Source organism: Cynocephalus volans, chromosome 10 (genome assembly GCF_027409185.1).
Source record: "Cynocephalus volans isolate mCynVol1 chromosome 10, mCynVol1.pri, whole genome shotgun sequence".
In the NCBI taxonomy this organism is placed as follows: domain Eukaryota; kingdom Metazoa; phylum Chordata; class Mammalia; order Dermoptera; family Cynocephalidae; genus Cynocephalus; species Cynocephalus volans.
In genome coordinates this window covers 111,487,762-111,512,096 of record NC_084469.1, presented here as the reverse complement: position 1 = coordinate 111,512,096, position 24,335 = coordinate 111,487,762, and the positions used below count along the sequence as shown (strand labels likewise).

Below are 24,335 nucleotides of genomic sequence, written 5' to 3'. Positions count from 1 at the left end.
GGCGGTCGCCTCCGGGTCTAAAGTCCCAGGCTCTGCATTTGGGACTGAGCACGCTCGGCTCTTTCCAGAGACTCCGCGGTCTCGGGGCTCCACCTCGCCTCCGCCAGTCCCGCCTAGCCCAGCCTCGGAGCGCTCGCGCAGCCGGACCGCCTTCGGCTGTCTCGGGGGCGCGCTCCCCGCGACCCCACGCCAGTGCGGCGGGAGTACGTTCGGCTCTTTCCGGAATTACTCGGGCGTCCCCAGGCTCCGCCTAGGCCTCGGGGCACCCACTGGTCCGAATACGCTCGGGCATTTCCGCCGAGGGCGGGCCGAGTCCCTCGGAACCGCGGCGGCGGCGGCGGCGGCGGGGGCGGGGATCCCGCGGCTGCGGCGACGGCGGCCGCAGTGGAGCCACGGGGCGGGCTCAGTTCGGTGTGACGGCGGCCGCGGCGGCGGCCGCGACCAGGTGAGTCCGGACGGCCGTCGTGGTAGGAGGGGCTGGCGGTACTCTGTCGTGCGGGGCGTCCAGGCAGAGACCCGGTGGGCACCAGACCGCGAGCTCCGGGCTGCATCGGGCCCCGCGGGAACTGGGGGACCGCAGGGACCAGGAGGCCTCGGGCTCGACTCGGCAACGGTGCAGCCTGCCCGGGACGGTCGGGGCGGAACGGGGGGCCCGCCCGGAGGAGATGTGGGGCTGGAGCTGCGGCCCCGCATGCAGGAAGGAGGCCCGGCCTCGAGTGGGGCGTCGATCAGCAGTGAGCGGCGCCCAGGCATCGTGTGGGGCATAGAGGGGTGCAGGAGGGTCAGGGGTCGACCCCACTTCCGGTCCCCCGCCTGGGCTGGGGGGTCCACGCAGGCCCGAGTGTGCGTCTGCGTGAGTGCGCAGGCCCTGCGTCCACCGCGAAGCCCCCAGCCAGGCCCGCCCCGCCCCTCCCGCCTCCTGCACTTGGAGAGTGCTGCTTCCCGGGCGTGCACACCCGGGCGTGTGCAAACGTGTGCATGCCGGGGGGCGAGGGCGGCAGGTGGATCCAGGCAATTTACTGGACGTCTCTCTGAGCCTCAGTTTCCCCACCTGTAGAATGGAGGTCATAGAGGCTGGGAAGTGTGTAAGTTGGGGCTACCGGGAATGTGGAGCCCCTGCTCCCTGCTTGGACACCTCCTGGGGCTCCCCGTGGCTGGGGCATAAAGCCCAGACCCTCTTCCTGGTACTCGAGCCCCTTCGTGGATGGTGACTTTCGCATGGCCTTCCTGAACTCTTCGTAAGCAACTTCCTGCTGCCAAGCCTCTGCATGTACTGTTCCTTCTGCCCAGCACACCCTCCTATCCTCTGTGAGGTCCCATTCTCTAGAAGTGCACACCCCGCACCCAGCTCCGTCCCGCACAGGAGGACTGAACCTGCAGGGCTGGGACTGGGAATGTGTCCGTGCCCGTCTCTGCCTCCCCTAGGCTGGGGCTCCTGGGGGGTGATCAGTGCCCTGTGCCTTTGCAGCTGCAGTGCCTTCCTCCCATCTGCCCTCTCTTGGCTCCCTGTCCTACCCCGGGGCTAAGGTACCTTCTGGCTCTTCCCGACATCTTCCCCTCTACATTTTATACGTACTGTGGGCCCCAGACTGAGCCAGGCTGGAGACCCTCCCCACCCCCCTGTTTGCTCCTTCCCTGCAGAGACTGGAGGCCCTTTTGCTTGGACTCACCTCTAGGCCTTTACTTGTGCCGGGGCCTCTCCCTGGACCTCCTCCGCTACCCCTTCGCTCCCTCTGCTGCCTCTTTCCCAGCTCAGCTGGCCCAGTCCCTCCTTGGGGCTCCTGAAGCACCCCCAGTATGCCCCATTTCACCCTTGCGCTCTGGGTATAACTGTATGGTCACGTGTCTGTCTCATCCATCTGGGCCTTGGAGTTGGGCTCATCTGCATTTGAGTCCTAGCTCTTCCCAGGCCTTTGAGTGTCCCTACAAAGACCTCCCTGCTCTGAGCCTCATTTTCCCCATCTCTGACAGAAGTGATGAAGAGCTTGTTCACAGAGCTTGCAATATGCTCGGGGCAGGTTCTTGGGAGCTCTGCACCCAACAACCCCAAGGGGGGGCTATTAGTGCACCCATTTTACAGATGGTAAAACTGAGGCCAAGAGAGGAGCAGGGACTAGCCTCAAGGTCACCCAGTGATTCAGGGAATTCTAATACAGGGGTTTTGAGCCATCTGTGTGTTGGGGGTGTGAGAAGTCAACCTGGCTAACACTGGCCTTCCCCTTCCCCCAGGTTGGCATCCTCAGCTGAGCATGGTGGCAGCCTGCACCCTAGGCTCCCTAATCTGGCACAGCCAGAAGAGCCACCAGCCTCGGGTGCCAATGGCCCCCGATGGAAGAGAGTGAGAGACCTGCCCCAACCCCACCGACCGATGGGAGACTTAGTGGCTGAGTGACCTGAGACTACGCCACCAAAACCCTCCCACCAGTTGATGAATGGTAGACAGAGATGAGTGGCCCTTGTCAGGGTTGTGGAATAATGGTGGGAAGCAAGGCATGAGTGGCCCTGATAGTCACCTGTGACTTCTGCTGGCGATAGAGGTCCAAGTCCCCCAAGCCAACCCAGCGGACTCCCCAGCCCCTGCCCCAGCCAATGGGGCCAGTGGAGCCCTGGGCAGCTGCCTGACCACCTAGACTTTGCCCCACCCAGCCATGGCGGGTGCGGAGAGCTTCCAGTACCGCGCACTGTACCCGTTCCGCCGGGAGCGGCCGGAGGACCTGGAGCTGCTGCCCGGCGACGTGCTGGTGGTGAGCCGGGCAGCCCTGCAGGCGCTGGGTGTGGCAGAGGGCGGCGAGCGCTGCCCGCAGAACGTGGGCTGGATGCCCGGCTTCAATGAGCGCACACGGCAGCGAGGTGACTTCCCTGGCACCTATGTGGAGTTCCTGGGGCCTGTGGCCCTGGCCCGGCCTGGCCCCCGCCCACGAGGCCCCCGCCCATTGCCTGCCAGGCCCCGCGATGGGCCCCCCGAGCCAGGTGAGCAGCAGGCAAAGGCCCTGGAAAGGGGAGGTGGGTCCCCTCAGACCCTTGGTCTCTTCTCCAGAGAGGCAATGGGTCCTCTCTCAGGGTAGGAGGAGTAAGGACATTCCGTCACTTGACCAGCATTGACCTCACTACCGTCAAGGGCTGGGCTCAGCAGTAGACACAAGGCCTAGCCATACCCTCCTGGGGTTTCTGCTTCAGGAACTGATGAGAATGTGATTAGGCGGTGACAGGTGGAGTGAGGAAGGGAAGGGTGACAGGGGCTGGGCCTCAGGGATATGGTGGGATTAAGTCTGAGGACAGTAGAGAGTGATCAGTAGGATTCAGAGTCTCATTCTGCCTTCATCTTGCAGTTTGCAGAATGGGGTCCCTCAAAGAACACCCTTGTTCCCCTGATTTTACCCAGTTTCCAAAATGAAGGAGGCTACAAAGCCCAGAGGGGGTGGGCTGCTCAGTCAAGGCCATGCAGCACAGGGGCATGTGAAGACCCCACACCCCTCTTCAAAGACCTTGGCCATCCTCGCTTCCTAGGGGAGTGCTGGGAGTGGAGAGTCAGGGGCACTGAGCATACACTGAAATTGCCATATGCTGGGCAGGGGATGTGGGTTCCAGTCAGGGAAACTGAGGCTCAGGATGAGGGGAGGAGACTGAAGTGTGTCAGGTGCCCAGCATGGTCTGATCGACCTTCCCAACAGCCCAGTGAAGCTGGGAGTACAGACTGGAAGACCAAGTGCAAGGGCTCAAACTCCTTTGGGGGTCGGTCACCCAGTGAGGCCAAGTCCCTGGGAAGTGCCCGGCCTGCTTTGTGCCAGAGGAGCACTTGCCAGAAAGGGTCAGGCCAGAGTCCCACAGCATGGGGTGGAATAGAGGCGCTGGGGCGGTATGTGCTGGCTCTGGCCTCACAGCATCTGGCGTCTCCAGGGACCAGGCCTGGTCCCGCCTCGGCCTGGAGGAACAGGAGGCGGCCCCATCCCGGGCTCCCAGCCAGAATTTGCCTCTCTCCCTGGTAACAGCCACCACCCTCCTCTGCCTGGTCTCAGTCCAGCCACCACACACATCCCCATGTGGGGCAGCTGACCCGCCCCACCCTCCAGATCCTCCAGAGCTGTGTGATCTCAGCTGGGACTTGTCCTCTCCTGGCCTCAGTTTCCCCATCTGGAAATGGCAGGGTTGATCCCTGTGCCACTCCAGGATTCTGGCACCCCTGGGAATGTGTTGAGGCTGCCTGTATTTCCTCCGTTCAGCCCCAGGCAGGGGGCTGAGCCCCAAAGTGCCTGCACCCCCACTAGGCTATGCACCCACGGGGAGGTTGCTCTCTCTCTGAGCCAAAGTCCCTCCTCTGTAAAATGGGGTGATGCCTGTTCTGACAGGACTTCCCTCCCCATTTTGCAAAATGGTCACAGGCAAGTTTCAGAGTTGAGTTTTCAGAAACACGGCCTCCCACCAGTCAGAATGTTGCCCACCTTCTCTCTTTTTTTTTTTTTTTTTTGGTGGCTGGTTGGTATGGGGATCCAAACCCCCAACCCTGGTGTTATAACATCGCACTGTACCTGTCTAAGCTAACCAGCCAGGCCTGGCTTTTTCGCTGTTGTTTTGCTCTAGCCTTTTTTCTGAAGCTGGGCCTTTCTCTGGCTCCAGGTGCCACCTGGCCTATCACTCAGGGAGGCCCCGCAGGCCCCGGCTTGCCGTTGCCGTGTGCCAGGGCGTCCCTGCCGAGGGCCAGAGTGCATCAAATGGTGGCAATGCAGGCAGCGCACTGCTGAGGTGGGGACGCCTGCACACAAAGGGCCTTGTGGAGCGGGAAACGCAGGGCTTGGGGGATGCTGGGCCCAGGAGGCCCCTGGTGCCCACTGGGAGCGGTTTCACCGTTTTTAAAAGGGGGAAGTAATTTTTTAGAAGCAAATAAGGAAAGGTCCTTGGAATAAGCTCTTCAAACCCAGACAGGGATATTTTTCTTTTATTCCTTTTCAACCACATTTTTGTTTGCATCAAGAAGGAAGAGAGGATGCCACCAGCCCATTTTTCAGTATTAGAAACTGAGGCCCAAGGTTGCACAGCAGGATATGGCAGAGCTGGAAACCTGCTGTGTGAGTTCAGTGGTTGCCAAAATGAATTGCCACAAACTGGGTGGCCTTCAAACAACAGAAATTTATTCTCTCAGGTTTCTGGAGGCCAGGAGTGCAAAATCAGAGCCATGTCCCCTATGATGTCACAGGGGGTGAATTGTTCCTGCATCTTCCAGCTTCTGGTGTCTGCAGGCGTTCCTTGGTTTGTAGACAGATTATGCCAATCTCTGCTCTGTCTTCACGTGGCCTTTTCTTATGAAGATACCAGTCATTGGATTTATGGCCCACCCTAAATCCAGGGTGATCTCATCTAGAAATCTTACATTAATTACATCTGCAAAGACCTTATTTCCAAATAAGGTCACAATCACAGGGACCGGGGGTTAAAATTTAGACCTATCTTTTGCGGGGACACTATTGAACCCACTACCTACACCTGGCCTCTGAAATTCTGTGAACTCTTGATATTTTAACCCAAAAAGTCATTTCCCATCAATTTGGCCCTCCCAGCTCCTCCAGCCCAGGATGGTGGTCCTGATGCCAGGTGCTTGCCTGAGCTGGATCCTGCCTGAAGCCACCCAAGCTGAGGTCCAGCTGAAGGCAGAGAGGGGCTGGGGTCCTTCCAGGGACCCCACCAATATGCTGTCCCCTGTTGCCAGGCTGTACACTCCCTGACCTGCCTGAGCAGTTCTCCCCACCTGACGTAGCACCCCCACTTCTGGTGAAGCTCGTGGAAGCCACTGAGCGGACAGGTAAGCTTCAGCCTGGCTGCTCCCCCTTGATTCTGCTTGCTACCTCTGGTGAGGGGAGACCCATCCCCTCGCAGGGCTGCCGGGTTCACTCTGCATGGGACGCGGCTGAGCCGGATGCCCTGGGCCTCCACGCTGCATAGGGAAGGCGTGACTCCCAAGGGAGCTGGGAAGGTGGACACTGCCAAGATTTCTCTCCCCTCCCCCTGCCCTTATCTCTGGGCTGCAAAGCGAGACTTCAGGGGTTGAGTAGCCACCCCAGGGGGTCGAATGGCGTTTGAGAACTTACCTCCCCCAACCCTTTACTCTCCAGGGCTGGACTGCGAATCCCACTACAGGCCGGACCTGCCCGCCCCACGCACAGGTGAGGGGGAGCCTCGACGCTCAGAGGTGGGAGAGGAGCCGGCCTCGGATAGCCCGGCGGGGGCCACAGTACACGGCAGCCGGACATGTCCCCCTTGCACCCGCAGACTGGTCCCTGAGCGACGTGGATCAGTGGGACGCGGCAGCCCTGTCGGACGGCATTAAAGGCTTCCTGCTGGCGCTGCCCGCACCCCTTGTGACACCCGAGGCTGCAGCCGAGGCACGCCGCGCGCTGCGGGGTGAGCCTGCTGGGGATCCCGGGGCGGGGAGGGGGCTGCCGCGGGCAAGCAGCGTCCCGGCTCACCCTGCCCTGGCCGTCTGTTCGCAGAGGCCGCGGGGCCCGTGGGGCCGGCGCTGGAGCCCCCGACCCTGCCGCTGCACCGCGCGCTCACGCTGCGCTTCCTGCTCCAGCACCTGGGCCGGGTGGCCCGCCGCGCCCCTGCCCCGGGCCCCGCGGCCCGCGCCCTGGGCGCCACCTTCGGGCCGCTGCTGCTGCGTGCGTCGCCGCCGCTCTTGCCACTGCCACCACCGCCAGGGGGCGTGCCCGACGGGTGAGGGGCGGGACCTCGGGCCGAGACGGGGCGGGGTTTGACCAGAGGGGCGGGGTCGAGGTGGGGAAGAAGTCCGACCGCCGTGATGGAAGCGGCGGGGAAGAGAGGGGGTGGGGGGAAGAGAGTGGGTGGGCACCTGGTCTGCGGGGTCCTGGGACAGAGAGGGTGAGGGGGCATAGCCCAGAGGGGAAGCGTGTGGGTGGGGGCTGCACCTTCACTTCTGGCCCGCCAAAGGTGCCACTCTCGTTTGCTCGTTGTATGAGCGTGTACGGAGCAGTTATGTGTACCTACCTCGTACACCTCCACAGGGGCTGCACGGCTGCTACGTTATCCACCCTTATTCCCTGCACGTACCTGCATATATGCACACCCCAGGTGTGCAAGCACACGCGCAATCGTGTGCACCCGTGTGCACAGACAGGCCCTGCCCAGCCTTCACTGCAGTCCTCTTCCCCCCAGCAGGGAGTCCACCCCCGACTTCCCAGCGCTGTTGGTGGAGAAGCTGCTTCAGGAGCATTTGGAAGAGCAGGAGGTTGCACCCCCAGGTGACACCCCTCCTTGTGTTATCATCATTATTTCTTATTTTGGGGGACCGGGAATCCTGATTCCAGGACCCTGCCAATACCAGCAGTTTGCAATGGGAAGCAGGTACAGTATGCAGTCAGTGCTCAATGTACATTTGTTTTCCTGTCCCCCCAGCGCTGCCGCCTAAACCTTCCAAGGCAAAGCCGGTTCCCACAGGCCTGGCCAATGGGGGGAGCCCACCCTCCCTGCAGGATGCCGAGTGGTACTGGGGGGACATTTCCAGGTAGGGTTGCTGGGACGGGGCCAGGGACCAAGGAGGCCCCACGTGGTGGTCAGTGTCTCCAGGTGGGTGGCTTTAATTCTGGGTGTCCCGACAGGGAGGAAGTGAATGAGAAACTCCGGGACACGCCTGATGGTACCTTCCTGGTCCGAGATGCATCCAGCAAGATCCAGGGGGAGTACACGCTGACCCTCAGGTGGGGGCCTGTCCTTTCAGGGATGCCTGGGTGTCACAGGTCATGGAGACCCAGAGCTCAAAGGACTGAGGGTGCATAGGGGTGGGATGTGTGTGGTGTCAGGGCCAAGGAACTGGGGGTTAGGCTTGGGGTCCCACTGGGCACCAACACCTCCTCCCCCTGCCCCATTCCCAGGAAAGGCGGGAACAACAAGCTGATCAAGGTCTTCCACCGCGATGGGCACTATGGCTTTTCAGAGCCGCTCACATTCTGCTCTGTCGTGGACCTCATTACGCACTACCGCCATGAGTCGCTGGCCCAGTACAATGCCAAACTGGACACGCGACTCCTCTACCCTGTGTCCAAGTACCAGCAGGTCCGTGTCGGTGTGGGAGGCGGGGAGGGCAGGACTGGGCCCAGGCCTCAGTTTCACAGGTAGACCCGAAGAGGCCATATTATTTCCCTGATTCCCCAGGACCAGATCGTCAAGGAGGACAGTGTGGAGGCAGTGGGTGCCCAACTCAAGGTCTACCACCAGCAGTACCAAGACAAGAGCCGCGAGTATGACCAGCTCTACGAGGAATACACACGGACCTCCCAGGTACTTCGGGCCCTGCCCACAGGGGAAACCAAGGCACAGATGGGCAGTGGTGAGGCTGGGGGCAAGATAGCCAACCCTGAGGCCATGAGGAGAGAAATCCTGTTCCAGGTCACAGAGTAGGCACCTAGCCCCAGGGGCTGTTCTGAAGACATAGAAATAAGTGTACGTGGGTTTTTTTTTTTTTTTTTTTTTTTTTAAGATGACCAGTAAGGGGATCTTAACCCTTAAACTTTTAAAAAAATTTTTTTAAAAGATGACTGCTAAGGGGGTCTCAACCCTTGGCTTGGTGTTGTCAGCACCACGCTCAGCCAGTGAGCTACCCGGCCATCCCTATATAAGATCCAAACTCGTGGCCTTGGTGTTATTAGCACCGCACTCTCCCGAGTGAGCCACGGGCCAGCCCTTTAACCCTTGACTTGGTGCTGTCAGCACCACGCTCTCCCAAGTGAACTAACCGGCCATCCCTACATAGGGATCTAAACCTGTGGCCTGGGTGTTATCAGCACCACACCCTCCCGAGTGAGCCACGGGCCAGCCCTTAGTGTACATGGTTTTAAGAAACACAAAAGGAAGGGACTAACCAGCCTCACATTGGTGGTTGAGCCAGGACCTGGAGGTGTCGCAGATGAGCCTAATCTCTCTGTGCCTCAGTTTCCCTATCTTTAAAGTGAAGCCATGGATCTTGGTCACTTCATACTTCAACCAGGATGTTATTCAAAATGATAGTAATAACCTGGTGCAGAGTTCACTGGGACAGCGGGTCAGGAGGTCCTAGGAAGGAGCAGCGTTTTTTAAAACGGGGAGGTTTTGTCACTCAAGGACTGTGTTAAGAGCATCTTTTGCAATTTGAGAGGGAACAAATACAGATTAAATGTTCTGTCTCTGGCTGGGAGTTGCTCAGTCCCTCCATGGTCCACAAGGGTTTTCTTTCTGTCCCGTTTTCACTGCTGGGTCATCTGGGTTCTTTTATTTTTTTTTAAAGATGACCAGTAAGGGCATCTTAATTCTTGACTTGGTGTCATCAGCACCATACTCACCCAGTGAGCTAACCGACCATCCCTATATGGGATCCGAACTCATGGCCTTGGTGTTATCTGCACCATGCTCTCCCAAGTGAGCCACGGGCTGGCCCCATCTGGGGTTCTAAGTAGACAAGACACTTGCTTGGGATCAGTAAGAACATGTGCTCTCAGAAGTGACTTAGGCCCTCTGAGCCTCAGTTTCCTCATTAGTAGTTCTGACTTTGTGGGGACTTTGGGAAGGCTCTGTGAAAGACTGCATGGGAAGTACTCAGTGTAGCATCTACCCCAGGAAGAAGTTTCAGCAGCGTTAACAGGTCCAGAAATTTGTAGGTACCCAAAGGAGGATGTAAAGGAGGAGGGGGCTTGAGGAGCAGGGTTTTGAAGGCTGAATAGGAGTTCACCCTGTACACTAGGAGCTAGAGGAATGATGCTTCTGGTGGAGGGAACAGCTGGAGCAAAGTCTCCACATCACAGCACAGATCTGCCTTCACCCCTCAGGAGGGACTTTTGGGGAGTCCCAGGAGGTACCAAGATGTGTCCCCTTCTCCAGGAGCTGCAGATGAAGCGTACAGCAATTGAGGCCTTCAATGAGACCATCAAGATCTTTGAGGAGCAGGGCCAGACACAAGAGAAGTGCAGCAAGGAATATCTGGAGCGCTTCCGACGTGAGGGCAACGAGAAGGAGATGCAGAGGTGAGCCTGGCTCCTCTGCCCTGCCCCAGCCCACTCTGGTCTGGCACTGTACAAGCAGGGTAAGGAAAGGGAGGGGGACAGCGAGGGTTCTACCTGGTGTTGGGGGAGGAGGTCAATTGAAAAGGGCTTTGAAGGGTGAATAGGAGTTCACCAGAAAGAGAAGTCAGGGAAACAGCATGTGCACAGGCTTAGAGGCTGGAAGCACATAGTCAGGTGCAAAGAGGACCTTGGAGCCGTCTGAGGCCTCTGAGCCACCCTTCCCACAGGATCCTGCTAAATTCAGAGCGACTCAAGTCTCGAATTGCCGAGATCCACGAGAGCCGCACAAAGCTGGAGCAGCAGCTGCGGGCACAGGCCTCAGACAACCGGGAGATCGACAAGCGCATGAACAGCCTCAAGCCAGACCTCATGCAGCTGCGCAAGATCCGAGACCAGTACCTCGTGTGAGTGGCTACTCTGCGCTTGCCCGCTGGTCCCCCATTATTAGTGCTGAGGCCCTTGGACATCTCTGTGGGCGTCATTCTCTCCTTCACCAAGTGGCCCCACCTAGCCCCTGAGACCCCTCAATCTTTTATGTCTGTCTCTCTCTGTCCATGAACACCTTCCCTCTCCATCAGGCCTGGAACCCCATCCCCTCAGTAGGCATCTGTGACGCATATGAAATGGGAGGGCTGCTCCCATGGGGCTGGGCTGGGAGACACCGAGGTGCCCTCAGCGAAATCAAGGCTGCCCACTTGTGACAACCAGGGACATCGCACCCAGAATCTGCTCTCCTAGGTCCACCCGGCCTCCCCCCAGGCTGGACGGGCGCACTGTCTTGTCTGCTCAGCCTCCGTTTCCCCACCAGCGGACCCTATAAGCCCACTTTCTCCTTCCCTCTCAGGTGGCTCACCCAGAAAGGCGCCCGGCAGAAGAAAATCAACGAGTGGTTGGGGATCAAAAATGAGACCGAGGAGTGAGTGAACGCCTGGAGCAGGGCAGGGAGGGCTTCCCAGAGGAGGGGGCATTTTGGGGTGGGTTTTGAAGAATGGGTAGGAGTTCTCCAGGGAGGAAGTGTTGTCCCTGCTGGGGACGGTGGGGGCTTGGATGCTGGCTGCTGAGCCACCCCGGGCTCCTCCACAGCCAATACTCGCTGATGGAAGACGAGGATGACCTGCCCCATCACGAGGAGCGCACGTGGTATGTGGGCAAGATCAACCGCACACAGGCGGAGGAAATGCTGAGCGGCAAGCGGGACGGCACCTTCCTCATCCGCGAGAGCAGCCAGCGCGGCTGCTACGCCTGCTCTGTGGTGTGAGTCCCGGGCGGGCCCTGGGTATGGACGGAGGGGACTGGCGCCCTCCCGGATCTCCCGCCTGACCCGCCTTCTCGCTTCTCTCCTCCCATGCAGGGTGGACGGTGACACCAAACACTGCGTCATCTACCGCACGGCCACAGGCTTCGGTTTTGCAGAGCCCTACAACTTGTACGGGTCGCTGAAAGAGCTGGTGCTGCACTACCAGCACGCCTCGCTGGTGCAGCACAACGACGCGCTCACCGTCACGCTCGCCCACCCCGTGCGCGCCCCGGGCCCTGGCCCGCCGCCCGCAGCCCGCTGAGCACCCTGCGCCCAGCAGCGCCGGTAGGGACTGGAGGCCGCGGCGGGAGCCACAGGACGGACCGGCCACGTCCAGGGGTCTCCTTTCTGGCTCTGGCTCTTTTAGATTTTCTCAGCCCCTCTTCTCCCTGCTTCTGTCTCTTACCTCTGTCTCTGTATCTGCTTTTCTCTCCCCATCTCACTCTTCTTGGTCTTTGTCTCTATGTCTCTGTATTGGGGGTCCTGCCTCCCCCCAAACCCCCACCTCATTTCTCCCCCTCCCGTTGGATCTGGCTGCCCCCGACCCTCTGCCCTCCCTTCTGCAGGCACCTGGGTTCCAGGAAGCCCCTCCTGGCTGCACCTGCCATGTTTACAGAGGCCCCTGGGCTGCGTGGCCCCAGCCTGGGTGCCCCAATTTTTAAGCCATAGACCTGGAGTCAAGGCAGGAAGGAGCTTCGCTCGGCTGCTTCTAAGAACCTCGGCCGTGACATCTGGGGCTGGGCGGGACCCGTCCCATTGACCCCAACTTCCCGTTCAAACCCTGAAGTGAAACCCACTCCTGGATTATCCCCTCGATGGGGCCGCCGCAAGAAGTCACTCCCCCCAAAAAATATTTGGAAACAAACTGGCTAGCTGGCCCCAGCGCCCCAGGAACTTAATCTATGCTGGTGCCTGTGCAGCAGCTGCCATGTGACACTGCCCACTGCAGCTGTGTGTGACAGGGATTCACAGCTTCTCCTTGATCATGTTGGGTTTTGATTTTATTTTTCCTTGACTGTAAAACCCTCCTTTCTCTCCTCCTTTGGGACGAGAGCCCCGGTTTTCTACACTGCCCTTGGTCCCCACACCGTCTTCCCGGCTAGGCTGGGAGGCGGGTTTTGTACGGTACGTTGTTATTGATATGGATATAAAACATTGATCATGGTGGATGACTCTGCTGTCGGGGCCCTTCTGTCGTATAGAGTCACAGCGGACTGGGCCTGTAGGTTTAACTCTAAGCAGCCCCTTCTCCCCAGTTCAGCTGCTCAAGTCCAAAGAAGTTGAGGGACCTAGTCACATGGGAAAAAGATTCAAACTCAGCTCCTGCCCCATGTCCCAGCCTGCTCAGGAGACCCTAGACCCCAGCATGGCTCTTCCAAGGCTTCCAGGATGCACCCCCCCCACAACCAGGCTTGAGTTCTGACTTAGCCACAAGCTGTGCCCTTAGGACAGTCACCTCCCCTCTCTCATCCGCAGCTTCCTCATTACCAAGTGGCCTCAATAGTCACAACCGTTCCCATGCCACCCAACAGGGCCTCCCATGTCCTTGATGCCCTCAAAGTGCCAAAGTTTGAGGCGCTCCCCAAGCCCCTGTCTCTGTAGGTGCCCCTGGCCCAACACTCAGGCCATCAGGTCCCAGGGGTCCCTACAGCATCTTTGGCCTGGATTCCTCTTTACCACTTCCCCAGGACACTGAGAATCAACACCCCTCCCTACCCCCATGTCCCTGTCCCCCACCCCCAGGGCTGGGAGCCTTTCGGTCCTGTTCTGTAACACCTGGGCAGCCTTAGGCAAGTAAATGAACAGACCTCTGACCCAGACTACCGCTGGGCTCTTTGGCCAGGAGCTGCCTCCCCTAGCCTCGGAGTCCCCCGAGCCTTCCCAGGCAGTCCCTACCATGTGATCAGTTGGAAATACCCCATAAATAACTCCAGCCCAGACGCTGCCTCCTACTGCATGGACAGTCCCGGGGTGAAGATCACATCTGCCTCCCACAGCCCCAGCCAGGCCAAGCTGGGGGTGGAGGGTGGGAGAAGACAACAACCCAGGTGGTCTCTGTCCATATTCAACCATCTGCTGTGTGTCCTTGGCAAAGTCATCTCCTCTCTGATCAGCACAGCTTCCTCATTACCAAGTGTGGTCAGTAGTCGCTACCCCTGACCCCAACTGGATGCCTCTAAGGGTTTGGTGATAAATGGGTTGTGGGCCCAATCTGGGCCTGGCACCAAGTAGGTGAGGTATAAATTGTGGGGTTACATTTATTTCTTCCAGTAGGGCTACTGCTTGGTAACCACTGGAAAAACTAGCAGTTATGTTTATTATCTCTTCAGTCCTGCCCGTACACACTAACCCCAAAGTTGTAGTGTCACGTCTTGAGGAGACTCAAAGAAGGAAAAGGGCTTTGCAAAGGGCTCGGTTGTCTGAGGGACAGCGTGGGGAACTGTCCAGCCATTGGGATTTCAGGGAAACTCTGGCGTGGGAACCTGCTGCTGTGTGTGTGTGGATACTTAAGCTGGGGTGTCCCCAGAACTGGAGGGGGACATGGGCTGGAGAGCTGGAGACTCAGCTTTATTTTCCAGCCAGGTTTGGAGCATTTCCAGCTGTGGGATCCGCTGTTAAGTTTGGCTGGGTATTTGAGGCCCTGCAGAGTCTGAACACCTAGGTTATTCCCCCAACACCTCCAGCCTCCATCCAGGTCTTTTGGGGTGGGGGTGGGGGGGCTAGCCAATACAGGGATCCAATTCTGGACCTTGCTGTTATCAGCAGCACGCTCTAACCAACTGAGCTAACCAGCCAGCCTCCATCCAGGTCTTTTATCCAGACTGTTCTCTCTGTCTGCAGCTGCTCTGTCCTGTGTCTACACTTTCCCAGACTCACAAGGCCCAGCTGTGTGCCACCCCCAACCTCCACCCTGAGGCAGTTCACCCCCTGCCTGCAAGCTCTCCATGGTGGGTGGCCTCATCCCCCAAACATCACACTTCTACCCATATTACAGAAGGAGAAACTGAGACCCCATTACTTGAGGAACCCAGCAGAGTCCAGGGTCAAACCAGACTCCAGCTGGTTTGCAACCTATAAGGCTGCCACCACCCCCACCCCAGCCCACCACACCCCTCTTGGAGACATAACAGGATCACTTCTCTCCACAAATGGGAGCTCCCTGGGGGCCGGGATGACCCCACCCCCCACAAGCCGTGGACCTGGAAAGAAGGAACTCCAACTTTCCTCTCCCCCACCCCAAGCCAAGGGTGGGAGTGCCCAGAGAAGTGAGGCACCCCTCCCTTTGCTGGCTTCTGCTTTCTTGCCCAGCTGTGACCAAGCCTGAGTCAGCCCCACAGGACCGCGGTGGGTCTAGAGTCAGGGCTGGGGAGCCCAAGGGGAAAGCAGTGCAGGGCTGGTCATCTCGGGCTAGAGGGAGGGGACCCAGGCTGTGCAGCCCCTGCCCACTCTCAGGCAGGGGCTCGGCCCCCATTAGCGCTAACCCCCCCCCCCCATGACACCACTGGAGTGTGTCCCAGAGGCTGGGGACCTGGGCCTGGATTTCCCTGACGACCCCCAGAGGTCCATGGGTGCATGAAGACACCCTATTTCTCTGCCTCCAGGTGTCTCTGTCCCAGCATCCTGCCACCCCGCACCCCCCGCCCCCACCCCACCCCACCCCCATCCCCAGTGACCTCGGCTCCAGGTGCTTTTGTCCCAATCTCACAGGACTGGGTGGAGCTGTCTCCCTGGAGCGAGGTGGGGCGGAGATCCGAGGGCCGCCTGAGGGCCCAGATTAGGGGCCCAGCACCTGGCGGCGGTGGGGGTGGGGATCGGGCTGGAAAGAGAGACCTAGACAAAAAAGTAGAGTCATGAGATTCGCTGGCCCGCACCTCCGAGGGACGTGGGCACCCGGAGGCGGGCCCAGCTTGGGGGCTGGGCCACCGCCCGCTTAAAGGCCGCTCCTTCCCCGGGCAGCCGCTCGTGTCGCCTCACCTTTAGCCCCGCCACGATGGCCCTGTCACCACTCTTGCAGTTCCTGCTGCTGTTGCTGCTGCTGGAGGTCCCCGCGGTGGCGCGGGCGTCCCCGCTGGATACGTCCCCCGAGGGGGCGGCCTCCTGCAAGGTAGGGACGGCGACGCGGCAGGCGGGAAGAGGGGACTGGCGCCCTGGAAGGGCAGGCGGCTCTTCTCTCCCCAGACCCCACCAGGGAAAACCAGGGCACAGAGATGACGCTGTCCCGGCCGGTGCTGGGAAACCCCCCGTTCGAGTCCGCCGCGCTGCAGCTCCACTGCCTACGACGAGTCGTTTCGCTTCCCCAGGCCGTGTCTGAGACCCCCGCCTGCCCGAGACCTCATTGAGCACCTGCTGTGTACTTCTGGGGCGGGACCCGGGGTCGCCTCTTGTCGGCAGGCGGGGAAGCCCAGGCACGCCACGCAGCTGGCCAGTGGCCGGCAGGCACTCTTGTCACTTACTGTATGCATTCCAGCGAGGGAGGGGCCCGCATGTTTCTGGCGCGAGCAAGCACATGCCCCAGAGACCTGGCGACCTGCTCACAGCCCGCTGCCACCTCGCAGCTGAAGCCGGAAGTCAGCACGCATTAGGCACCGCCTCTGCGCGGTCGGGCTCGGGAAGTCTCCATGTGGGTCCGCTGAGAGGAATAAATAGAGTCGGTGTAGGTGTAGAACCGTGCTCAGCTCGGGGGCCGCGGGTCTGGGAGTGAAGTGGCAGGAAATGACTATGCATTAGGCTCCTGTGGTATGCGCCTCCGAAAAGGTAGGGTTCAGGGCAATGGCCGGGCATGTACATGCCTTAAGCTCTTACTGCATACAGTCCTTCCGAGCAAGAGGTTTCACCTCCCCTGGAGGAAAGCAAGAGCTGTGCATACATTAAGTGCCTACTGTTTGCAAGGCTGTCACGTCCCTTTTGCAGACAAACTGAGATTTGGGAAGGTTTAGGGACATGGACACTGTAAAGCTTCAGAGTCAGGATTCCACCTGGCCAGGCCTGGGAGGACCACAGGATGAAGGGCCTATTGTTCACAGCTGTCTTTCTACAAAAATACCAAGTGGGGTTCAGCTGTTAGGAGTGCCCAGGGCTGCACCTGCCTCACACCACTTCCTCCTCCACAGGCCGGCGACCTGTGCCTGAAGGTGCCCCTCAAGGATCCCCATATACCGCTGGTCAACGTGAGCCTCTACTACGAGTCGCTGTGCCCAGGCTGCCGAGGCTTCCTGGTCCGAGAGCTCTTCCCAACGTGGCTGATGGTCATGGAGATCCTCAATGTCACACTGGTGCCCTATGGAAATGCTCAGGTGCATGAACACTGGGGAAACTGAGGCACGTGGGTGTGGGAGGGGAGGCATCCAGCTGGCCTGCCAGCACTCACACCGCTGCCTTGCAGGAAAGAAATGTCAGCGGCAAGTGGGAGTTCACATGCCAGCATGGCGAGCGGGAGTGCCAGCTTAACAAGGTGGAGGTGAGCGGCCCCCAGAGGCCCACACCGTGCGTGCATAGTCAGGAAATTGCCCCTTGTATGGAAGGCAAAATTGAGGCTCCCAGCTCCATCTTCTGCCTCGTGTGCCTCTGTCTGATCACATCTTCACTCACAGTAGGCACCGGTGATTATTCTCAGAGGGTCTTGGGATGCTCTGAGCCCCCCTCATGGCCTTGCTCGCCCCCTCTCTGGTTTCACAGGCTTGCCTGTTGGACATGCTGGAGGCGAATGTGGCCTTTCTGACAGTTGTCTGCCTGGAGGAATTGGATGACATGGAGAAAAATCTGAAACCGGTGAGCAACGCCCCTCATTCAGCACAGGGAGGGGGACAGGAACAGCAGGTGGACACTGGCCTTCCTGGCATCTCAGCAGACCCAGGTTCAAGTCCTGACTTCACTCACCACTCCCTGTGCAGCCCCAGGAAATGGGCCTCCCCTCTCAAAGCCTCCATCTCTGAATCAGAGGAACTCGGGTCTCTTGGCATGAGTGGATCAGGAAGGACTTCTTGGAGGAGGAACCTCTGAGCTGGGCATGGAAGGATGAACAGGAATGTGCAGGGACCCAGATGATGGCGTGAGGTGATGACAGGACAGGCCCTGCCTACTCCCCAGGAGGAGTGTGAAAAATAACTCCCAAAGGAATGACTCATTCACATGATCATTAATTCATTCATCAAACATCCAGGCCACACAAGAGGCCTCACCCCAAGACACTCCCAATCTGATAGGATCAGAGCGAGGCTGGGGAGTGCAGAGGAGGAGAGGGCACTGAGGAGACACTAGCGAAGGAGGAGGAAGGGTATTCCTGGCAGAGGGAACAGCATCTTCAGAAGCTCTGAGGAAAGTGAGACCCCACGAGGTGCAGTGGTTCCAGGTCTGGTCTTAGAGGGGTGGGAGGCAGGGGTAGCCTGAACCTCTACTCAGGCATGTATTGAGCACCCACCACGTATGGGCATTGTTGGATCTCTGTAAAGCCAACTGTCTCCTCTTCCCAATGAGGAAATAGGCTTGGCTTGGGGGCCAGTGAGGGGACCGTTGGGGAGATAACAGGGCAGAAGCTGAGGCAATACCACGACTCACCCCCCACCCAGTGCCTGGAGCTCTATGCCCCAAAGATGTCGCCAGATACCATCATGGAGTGTGCAACAGGGGAGCACGGGACTCAGCTCATGCACATCAATGCTCAGCTTACGGACTCTCTGCAGCCACCCCATGAGTACGTTCCCTGGGTCGTCGTCAATGGGGTAAGAACACTCATAGCCCTCAGCTCTGCCCCTTGGATGGGACCAGGGTGATGGATGTGCCCACTGGTCCAGGAGGCGGGTGGCAGGGGCCAGACTTGAGACCATTTGCAGCCCTCCTGGGCTGGGACCAGGATGCATGGGTCAGGGCAGGTGGAATGATGTGACCCCCTGTCTCGCTTTGTGCAGAAACCTTTGAAAGACTTGAGCCAGCTCCTGAGCCTCGTCTGCCAGCTGTATGAGGTAAGCTGAGCAGGAAGCAGTAGGATTTAGCTGGTGGGGTGGGGGGTCTCCCTCCAGGACTACAACTCACAGCCTTCCCCTCCAGGGTGAGAAGCCGGATGTCTGCCCATTTCTGGCCAGCTCACACAGGGAGGTCTGCTTAAAGTGACTGCAGGTGCCCCAGGAGGGTGCTGATGGAGGAAGAGCAAGAGCCCCACTGCCCCCCTCTTCTGATCTCTAACCCTCAGCAACTACTACTCACCAGCTACATAACTTCTATGTATCCCGTGAAACCCAGACCCAAAATTCTACCCCATGATCAAGAATCTTGTCCTGCTGAAAATGGTGCTAAATTGAAACTAGTTTAACAAACTCTTCTGGATGTTGTGATTTATTTGATAAGTCAACAAATTCCCCTCCCTCAGACCTGCACAATGCTGGGGCCCCTGAGAGGCTTTATCCCAGGGCCCAATCCCTAAGGAGCACCCTGTCTAAGGTATACAGAGCCAAACAGACATCTCTAGTCCCACAGGGTCAGGGATGGACCACAGTGAGAGACCAGAGCTGGAGGAGCCCAGAAGGGGTAGTGAAGGCTTTGCATAGGGAAGAGGGGCATTGGGGCTGGGGATTTGAAGGTTGAGTAGGAGTTCATCAGGCAGAAAATGTATTCATTGGGCCGACCCCGTGGCTCACTCAGGAGAGTGTGGCTCTAGGAGCGCCGAGGCCGCGGGTTCGGATCCTATATAGGGATGGCCGGTGCGCTCACTGGCTGAGTGCGGTGCGGGCGACACCAAGCCAAGGGTTACGATCCCCTTACTGGTCACACACACAAAAAGAGAAAACGTATTCATTAATTCAACAAACATCCCTACCACCCCCCTTGTGCTGATCCCACATGGAGTGATATGGATTGAGCCAGAGGATGGGAACGGGACCCAGGTAGGGACAAAAGATGGGCAGGGACTTTATCTGCATCTCTAGCATTTGAGGTCTGAACCAGCATTCTCTTATCCTTCCATTTTAGCAACTACAGGTAACAACAACCAAGGGATTGAATATTTTGCTTTTTTCTTACTAGTGTTCATTTTCATGTGCATCTAGCGAACCAGCTTCCTGGGAGTTGGATCCATCTCTAAATTCCACTGGTAACTTTTACCTTTAGTAACTGAGTGCAGCACAGCTGTGGCTTCATACCATGGTGACCACGTGGCCATTCAGGATTCCTCATCCCCCACCTTTTCATCCTTTCTCTTACCAAAACACTTTTCCATGAGCCAGGGCCAGTCTGGCAGATCCCACTTCTAATACCAAATGTTTGTGAAAAGGCACAAACTGTTTTTCCCCTGCTCTTACTCAGTAACAATCATCAACACAGAGTACTGACTTCTGTGACGAAATGTGTGGGGATTTCTTCTCGACCGCTAAGCAAACAACCAATTCTGCAGCGGACACCAGCTGGGTGTCCTCCAATTCAATTCCGACACTATCTACCTGGAGACAGCATCAGATCCCACAGGTCAAGGGCTCAGTCCCCAAGACTTCCCCCCCCACTTCTGATGCCAATCACAAGATACAGGGTTTTTTTTATCTGGACTTCTGACTAGCTATAAACTGGGGTTTCCAGAGCCCCCTCCTCAGGTTTGACTGGGTTGCTGAGCAGCTCACAGAACTCAGGGAAACACATACTTAAGTTTACCCAGGATTACAAAGGATAGAGAGGGAGAGAGGCACAGGGCAAGGCATGGAGGAAGGGGCGCGGAGCTTCCATGCCCTCCCTGGGCACGCCACCCTCCAGGAACCTCCATGTGCTCAGCTATCTAGAAGCTCTCCAAATCCTGTGCTCTTGGGTTTTTATGGAAGCGTCATTATGTAGGCATGATTGAATCAGGGATAACTGTGTTGAAACGTAATTGGGGCCAGCTGCCAAGAAAAAAAAAAATGTGATTGGACAAAAAGCAGATGGAAGGAGGGCAGGAGAAGGTCAGGGGGTAGCATGATCCAGGAACCATGGACGAAAACCAATATGTAAATATCATATCACACCCGGGAAGCCACGTATAAGGCCAGTTTTCCTTGAGGTCTTTGTAAGCACTGGCTCCTCGAAGTCCAACTTAGTTTCTTAAAAGTGGTTGATCAAAGACTCTTTCTTCAAGGAGGTAGAGCTTAATTCCACTCCCTACCACCTCCTTGAGTGTTGCCTGGATTTAGTAACTCAGTTTCCAAGAGTAGAGTAGGGAAAATGAAAGATGGTAACTTCATGGTGGAGTAGAGACACCTGGATCACCTTAACTGGGGGATGCAGGTTAGTGTCACCTGTGGTGAGTCATGTGCATATCACATGCCCCTGAAAAAGGTGCAGTAAGGACGCATCACCTCAGATTCTTCCAAAACCTGCATAACCTCAGACTGACCATGATAAAATATCACCCAAACCAAAATGATTACACCATTTGCAAATTTCTACAGACATAGTCTTCCTCATAATGCAATTTTCCAGTATGTCAAAGCACATGCTTCCTAACACACAAATATCTTTAGTCTCTCTGTAAAAATCAGGAAGTCAAAGTAGATAAACTTATGTTTAGTAATTTGTATTTTAGTATCTGATTGTATTTGGAAATGATCTAAATATTCAATGAATATCCATTATTTAACTGTAGGGTTTCAAGTTTCAAAATCTCTTTGGAAACTTTTTAAGCAGACATTATAAAACATTATTGTTGAAAAGCTCATTTATAAACTTCTATCCTATTTATACTTAGCCTACTTTTTAAAAAATTTATTTTATTTATTGAATCAAAATCGATTATACATATTTTGGGGGTTGAACATTGAGATATGTTGATCAAATCAATATTACTAGCATATGTATTGTTACAAATTGCAATTATTCTTTTATTTTTATTTATTTTATTTTTTAAAGATGACTGGTGAGGGGATCTTAACCCTTGGCTTGGTGTTGTCAGCACCATGCTCACCGAAGTGAGCCAACCGGCCATCCATATACAGGATCCGAACCCGTGGCCTTGGTGTTCTCAGCACCGCACTCTCCCGAGTGAGCCACGGGCCAGCCCTACAAATCGTAATTATTCTTTATGCCCCTTGTCCAACCTCTCCCCTTCCCCAATTCCCTTCCCTTCCCCCCTCTAATTACCCTAGATTTCTTCTTTCCTGAAAGAATCATAGTTACTCTGTTAATTTGTTGCCTAGATGATCTGTCCAATGCTGAGAGATGTGATGGGGTTGCCCAATATTATCATAGAGCAGATGCTTCTTCTGTCACTCTGAAATGGGCTTTGTGGAAAGAGACATCCTCTTCTTTTCTTTAAATCTGCTGGTGACTCTCCTTGTGTGAATGCACGCCAGTGGTTGGTGGACCATTTGCATGGTGCTTGCGGTGTTTAGTCACTTTCGCGGCAGCCATGTTATTGTGGAGGCTGCAGTGGGCCACCTACATGGAGGTGCTGTTTCTGGTATGCTCCTTGGCACTGGCAGTATGCCTGGTTGTGGGGTGTGTCTGGTCCCCTTCTCCATGTCTCTGGTCCCTGGGCAGGCCCCAAGTCGCTGGTGCCATGTGCCAGGTTGTGGGAGTTGTGTCCAGTCCCCTTCTCCATGCCTTGGGTCACCAGGTGAGACCAAGGAGCTGGCTTGTTTTGCCTGGTTGAGGGAGGGTGGTCCAGTCCCCTTCTCCATACCCCAGGTCTCTGGGTGGGCCCTGAGGCACTGGTGTGGCATGCCTGGTTGTGGGAGAGAGGTCTGGTCCCCTTGTCCATGTGTCGGGACCCTGGGCAGGCCCCAAGGTGCTGGCGTGGTGTGCCTGATTGTGGGAGAGAGGTCTGGTCCCCTTCTCCATGCTTCGGGACCCTGGGTGGGCCCCGAGGCACTGGCACAGTGTGCCTGGTTGTGGGAGAGAGGTCCGGTCCCCTTCTCCTTGCCTCAGGTCACTGGGCAGGCCCCGACGTGCTGGTGTGGTGTGCCTGGTTGTGGGAGGTCTGGTCCCTGGCTCCATACCTCGGGTCACTGGGCAGGACCCAAGGTGCTGTCTAGGTGTGCCTGGTTGTGGGAGAGAGGGCCGGTCCCCTTCTCCATACCTCGGGTACCCAGGCGGGCTCCAAGGTGCTGGTGTGGTGTGCCTGGTTGTGGGAGGAGGGTCCAGTCCCCTTCTCCATGCCTCAGGTCCCCATGCTGGCCCCGAGGCACTGGTGCAGTTTGCCTGGAAGTGGCAGTGGGTTCCGGTCCCCGGATCCAAGCCTCCAGTTCCCAGGCAGGCCCCAAGGTACTGATGGTTGCCTGGGCCAGAACTAATTTTTTGTCCTTTGCTTCTAACATTGGGGAACTTCCTGTGGGAACCAGTACTTGAGTGTGTGGTTGTTTAAATTGCTACTTTGCTGCTGTTTCCCTAGGGAAGGCCTTTTGTGCAGCTCAGGATTTAATGGCTGACATTATAGGTACTTCTGGCTCTCCAGAGACTGGGTGGATCTGTGTTCTGTAGAATCTCTGATCTGGGCCTGAGTTTTTTCATCAAACTGCACCCCATGCAATTCTGCGTTCCTGACTATTCTCCTCTGAGTGGTCCTGTGCTGACTGGGAGGCAGGTCAGCTGTCCTTGCTGTGTCCCAGTGTTCTGGTGGGCACATCTCCCCCACCGCCTGTGCTCCAAACACTTCCCATGGGACGGGCCCTGCGCTGGTCCCTTGCAATGACTCACCAGCCTCTGAATGACTCCCTTTTTCTGGTTGTTCTGGCTCCTCGCTCCTTTGTGGGTCCATGGGAACCCTATTAGTGGTCTTGCTGTCCTGGGGGCCACCAAGGCCCTCTTCTCCCCTGCTGCCTCCAAGTAACTCCATCTGAAGGACACAGCTGCGGCTTCTGCCGGCTCCTGCTCCATGTGCTCAGCAGCTCGAGCCTTAAAACAGCCGCAGCCCAAAATGCTCAGAGCAGCTTTTTTCTTTCTCTCATCATGGCTTCTCCCCCTTCATGAACTCCGTAGGTCTCTCCTCCTCTTCCCATGAGCTCCAGCGGCCCCAGCTTGGCTGTTGTTACATTTTTATAGTTGTAAATTGGTTGATTTGTAGGAGAGAGTGATGCTGGGGAACGTCTATTCCGCCATCTTGACCAGAACATCTAACCTACTTGTTTTTATCAATTATGTTTAGATTACTCATGAACATTTTATGAGTTTTTTTTTTTTTTTTTTTCGGTGGTTGGCCAGATGGGATCCGAACCCCTGAGCTCTAACCAACTGAGCTAACTGCCAGCCTGTTTTGTGGGATATTAAATAGATAGCCACCATCAAGTTACTTTTCTTGTTGACAAATCAGACAAGTATCAAAATCAAAGAAGCAAAGAACCTAAAAAGCTAATTTTTTTTTTTTTTGGCGGCTGGCCAGATGGGGATCTGAACCCGTGACCTTGGTGTTACAAGGCTGAGCTCTGACCAACTGAGCTAACCGGGCAGTACTCCCTCCTTTTTTTTTTTTTCTCCTTTTCAAATTTACTGTCATACTTGATATACATCAAGCAACTCACTTTTATTGTATGTTTTGTTTTGTTTTCTTTTTTAAAAAGATGACCGGTAAGGGAATTGTAACCCCTGACTTGGTGGTGTCAGTGCCACACTCCCCAAGTGAGTCAACCGGCCATCCCTGCATAGGATCCAAACCCGTGGCCTCGGTGTTATCAGCACCACACTCTCCCAAGTGAGCCACGGATCGGCCCCTTATTGTATGTTTTGTTCTTAGGTTGATTTTATAGTTTTATAATCTTAAACATCTAGTAAAATAAGCTTGTCTGACTAGTCTTAATTTACATAAGTGGTTTCTTTTAAAAGCCAATAAAATAAGGCTAATTTATTAGAGCAAGTTAATTTTTAGCAATAACATCAACAGATAGAAAAATATTACAGACATAAAATACATATATGGACATACGTAAATACACAGACAGATGCCAACAGATATCTTAACTTTTCTTTTTGAATTTTAGCCATATGAAAATAAATAAGCATAAAGAAAATAAACAAATAAAATTTTAGCCATGACACAGGTATAAGACAAAATT

The 24,335-nt window shown here is 56.4% G+C and overlaps 2 protein-coding genes across 2 annotated transcripts; both read left to right on the top strand.

Annotated features, from left to right (window-relative positions):
- The first annotated feature begins 366 nt into the window (after positions 1-366).
- On the top strand, positions 367-12,509 carry PIK3R2 (phosphoinositide-3-kinase regulatory subunit 2). Its single transcript, XM_063111199.1, has 16 exons — positions 367-445; positions 2,230-2,970; positions 5,702-5,794; positions 6,105-6,155; positions 6,262-6,393; positions 6,483-6,705; positions 7,165-7,250; positions 7,405-7,513; positions 7,608-7,706; positions 7,881-8,061; positions 8,161-8,286; positions 9,859-10,001; positions 10,268-10,444; positions 10,885-10,956; positions 11,124-11,294; positions 11,392-12,509. The coding sequence occupies exons 2-16, from the start codon at positions 2,649-2,651 to the stop codon at positions 11,597-11,599; spliced, it is 2,193 nt and encodes a 730-aa protein (XP_062967269.1). The 5' UTR covers positions 367-445; positions 2,230-2,648; the 3' UTR covers positions 11,600-12,509.
- Positions 12,510-15,316: 2,807 nt separating this feature from the next.
- IFI30 (IFI30 lysosomal thiol reductase) lies at positions 15,317-18,648 on the top strand. The gene is made up of 7 exons (XM_063111198.1): positions 15,317-15,442; positions 16,449-16,631; positions 16,721-16,795; positions 17,014-17,106; positions 17,904-18,056; positions 18,243-18,296; positions 18,382-18,648. The coding sequence occupies exons 1-7, from the start codon at positions 15,329-15,331 to the stop codon at positions 18,442-18,444; spliced, it is 735 nt and encodes a 244-aa protein (XP_062967268.1). The 5' UTR covers positions 15,317-15,328; the 3' UTR covers positions 18,445-18,648.
- The last annotated feature ends 5,687 nt before the right edge of the window (positions 18,649-24,335 follow it).

Bases quoted from the DNA above. Each gene is read 5' to 3' on its own strand.
- PIK3R2 (XM_063111199.1), top strand. From the start codon at position 2,649: ATGGCGGGTGCGGAGAGCTTCCAGTACCGCGCACTGTACCCGTTCCGC. The intron at 5,795-6,104 runs GTAAGCTTCAGC...TTTACTCTCCAG, and splicing joins GGAAGCCACTGAGCGGACAG to GGCTGGACTGCGAATCCCAC. The intron at 6,394-6,482 runs GTGAGCCTGCTG...GTCTGTTCGCAG, and splicing joins GGCACGCCGCGCGCTGCGGG to AGGCCGCGGGGCCCGTGGGG.
- IFI30 (XM_063111198.1), top strand. From the start codon at position 15,329: ATGGCCCTGTCACCACTCTTGCAGTTCCTGCTGCTGTTGCTGCTGCTG. The intron at 16,796-17,013 runs GTGAGCGGCCCC...CTGGTTTCACAG, and splicing joins GCCAGCTTAACAAGGTGGAG to GCTTGCCTGTTGGACATGCT. The intron at 18,297-18,381 runs GTAAGCTGAGCA...CTTCCCCTCCAG, and splicing joins TCGTCTGCCAGCTGTATGAG to GGTGAGAAGCCGGATGTCTG.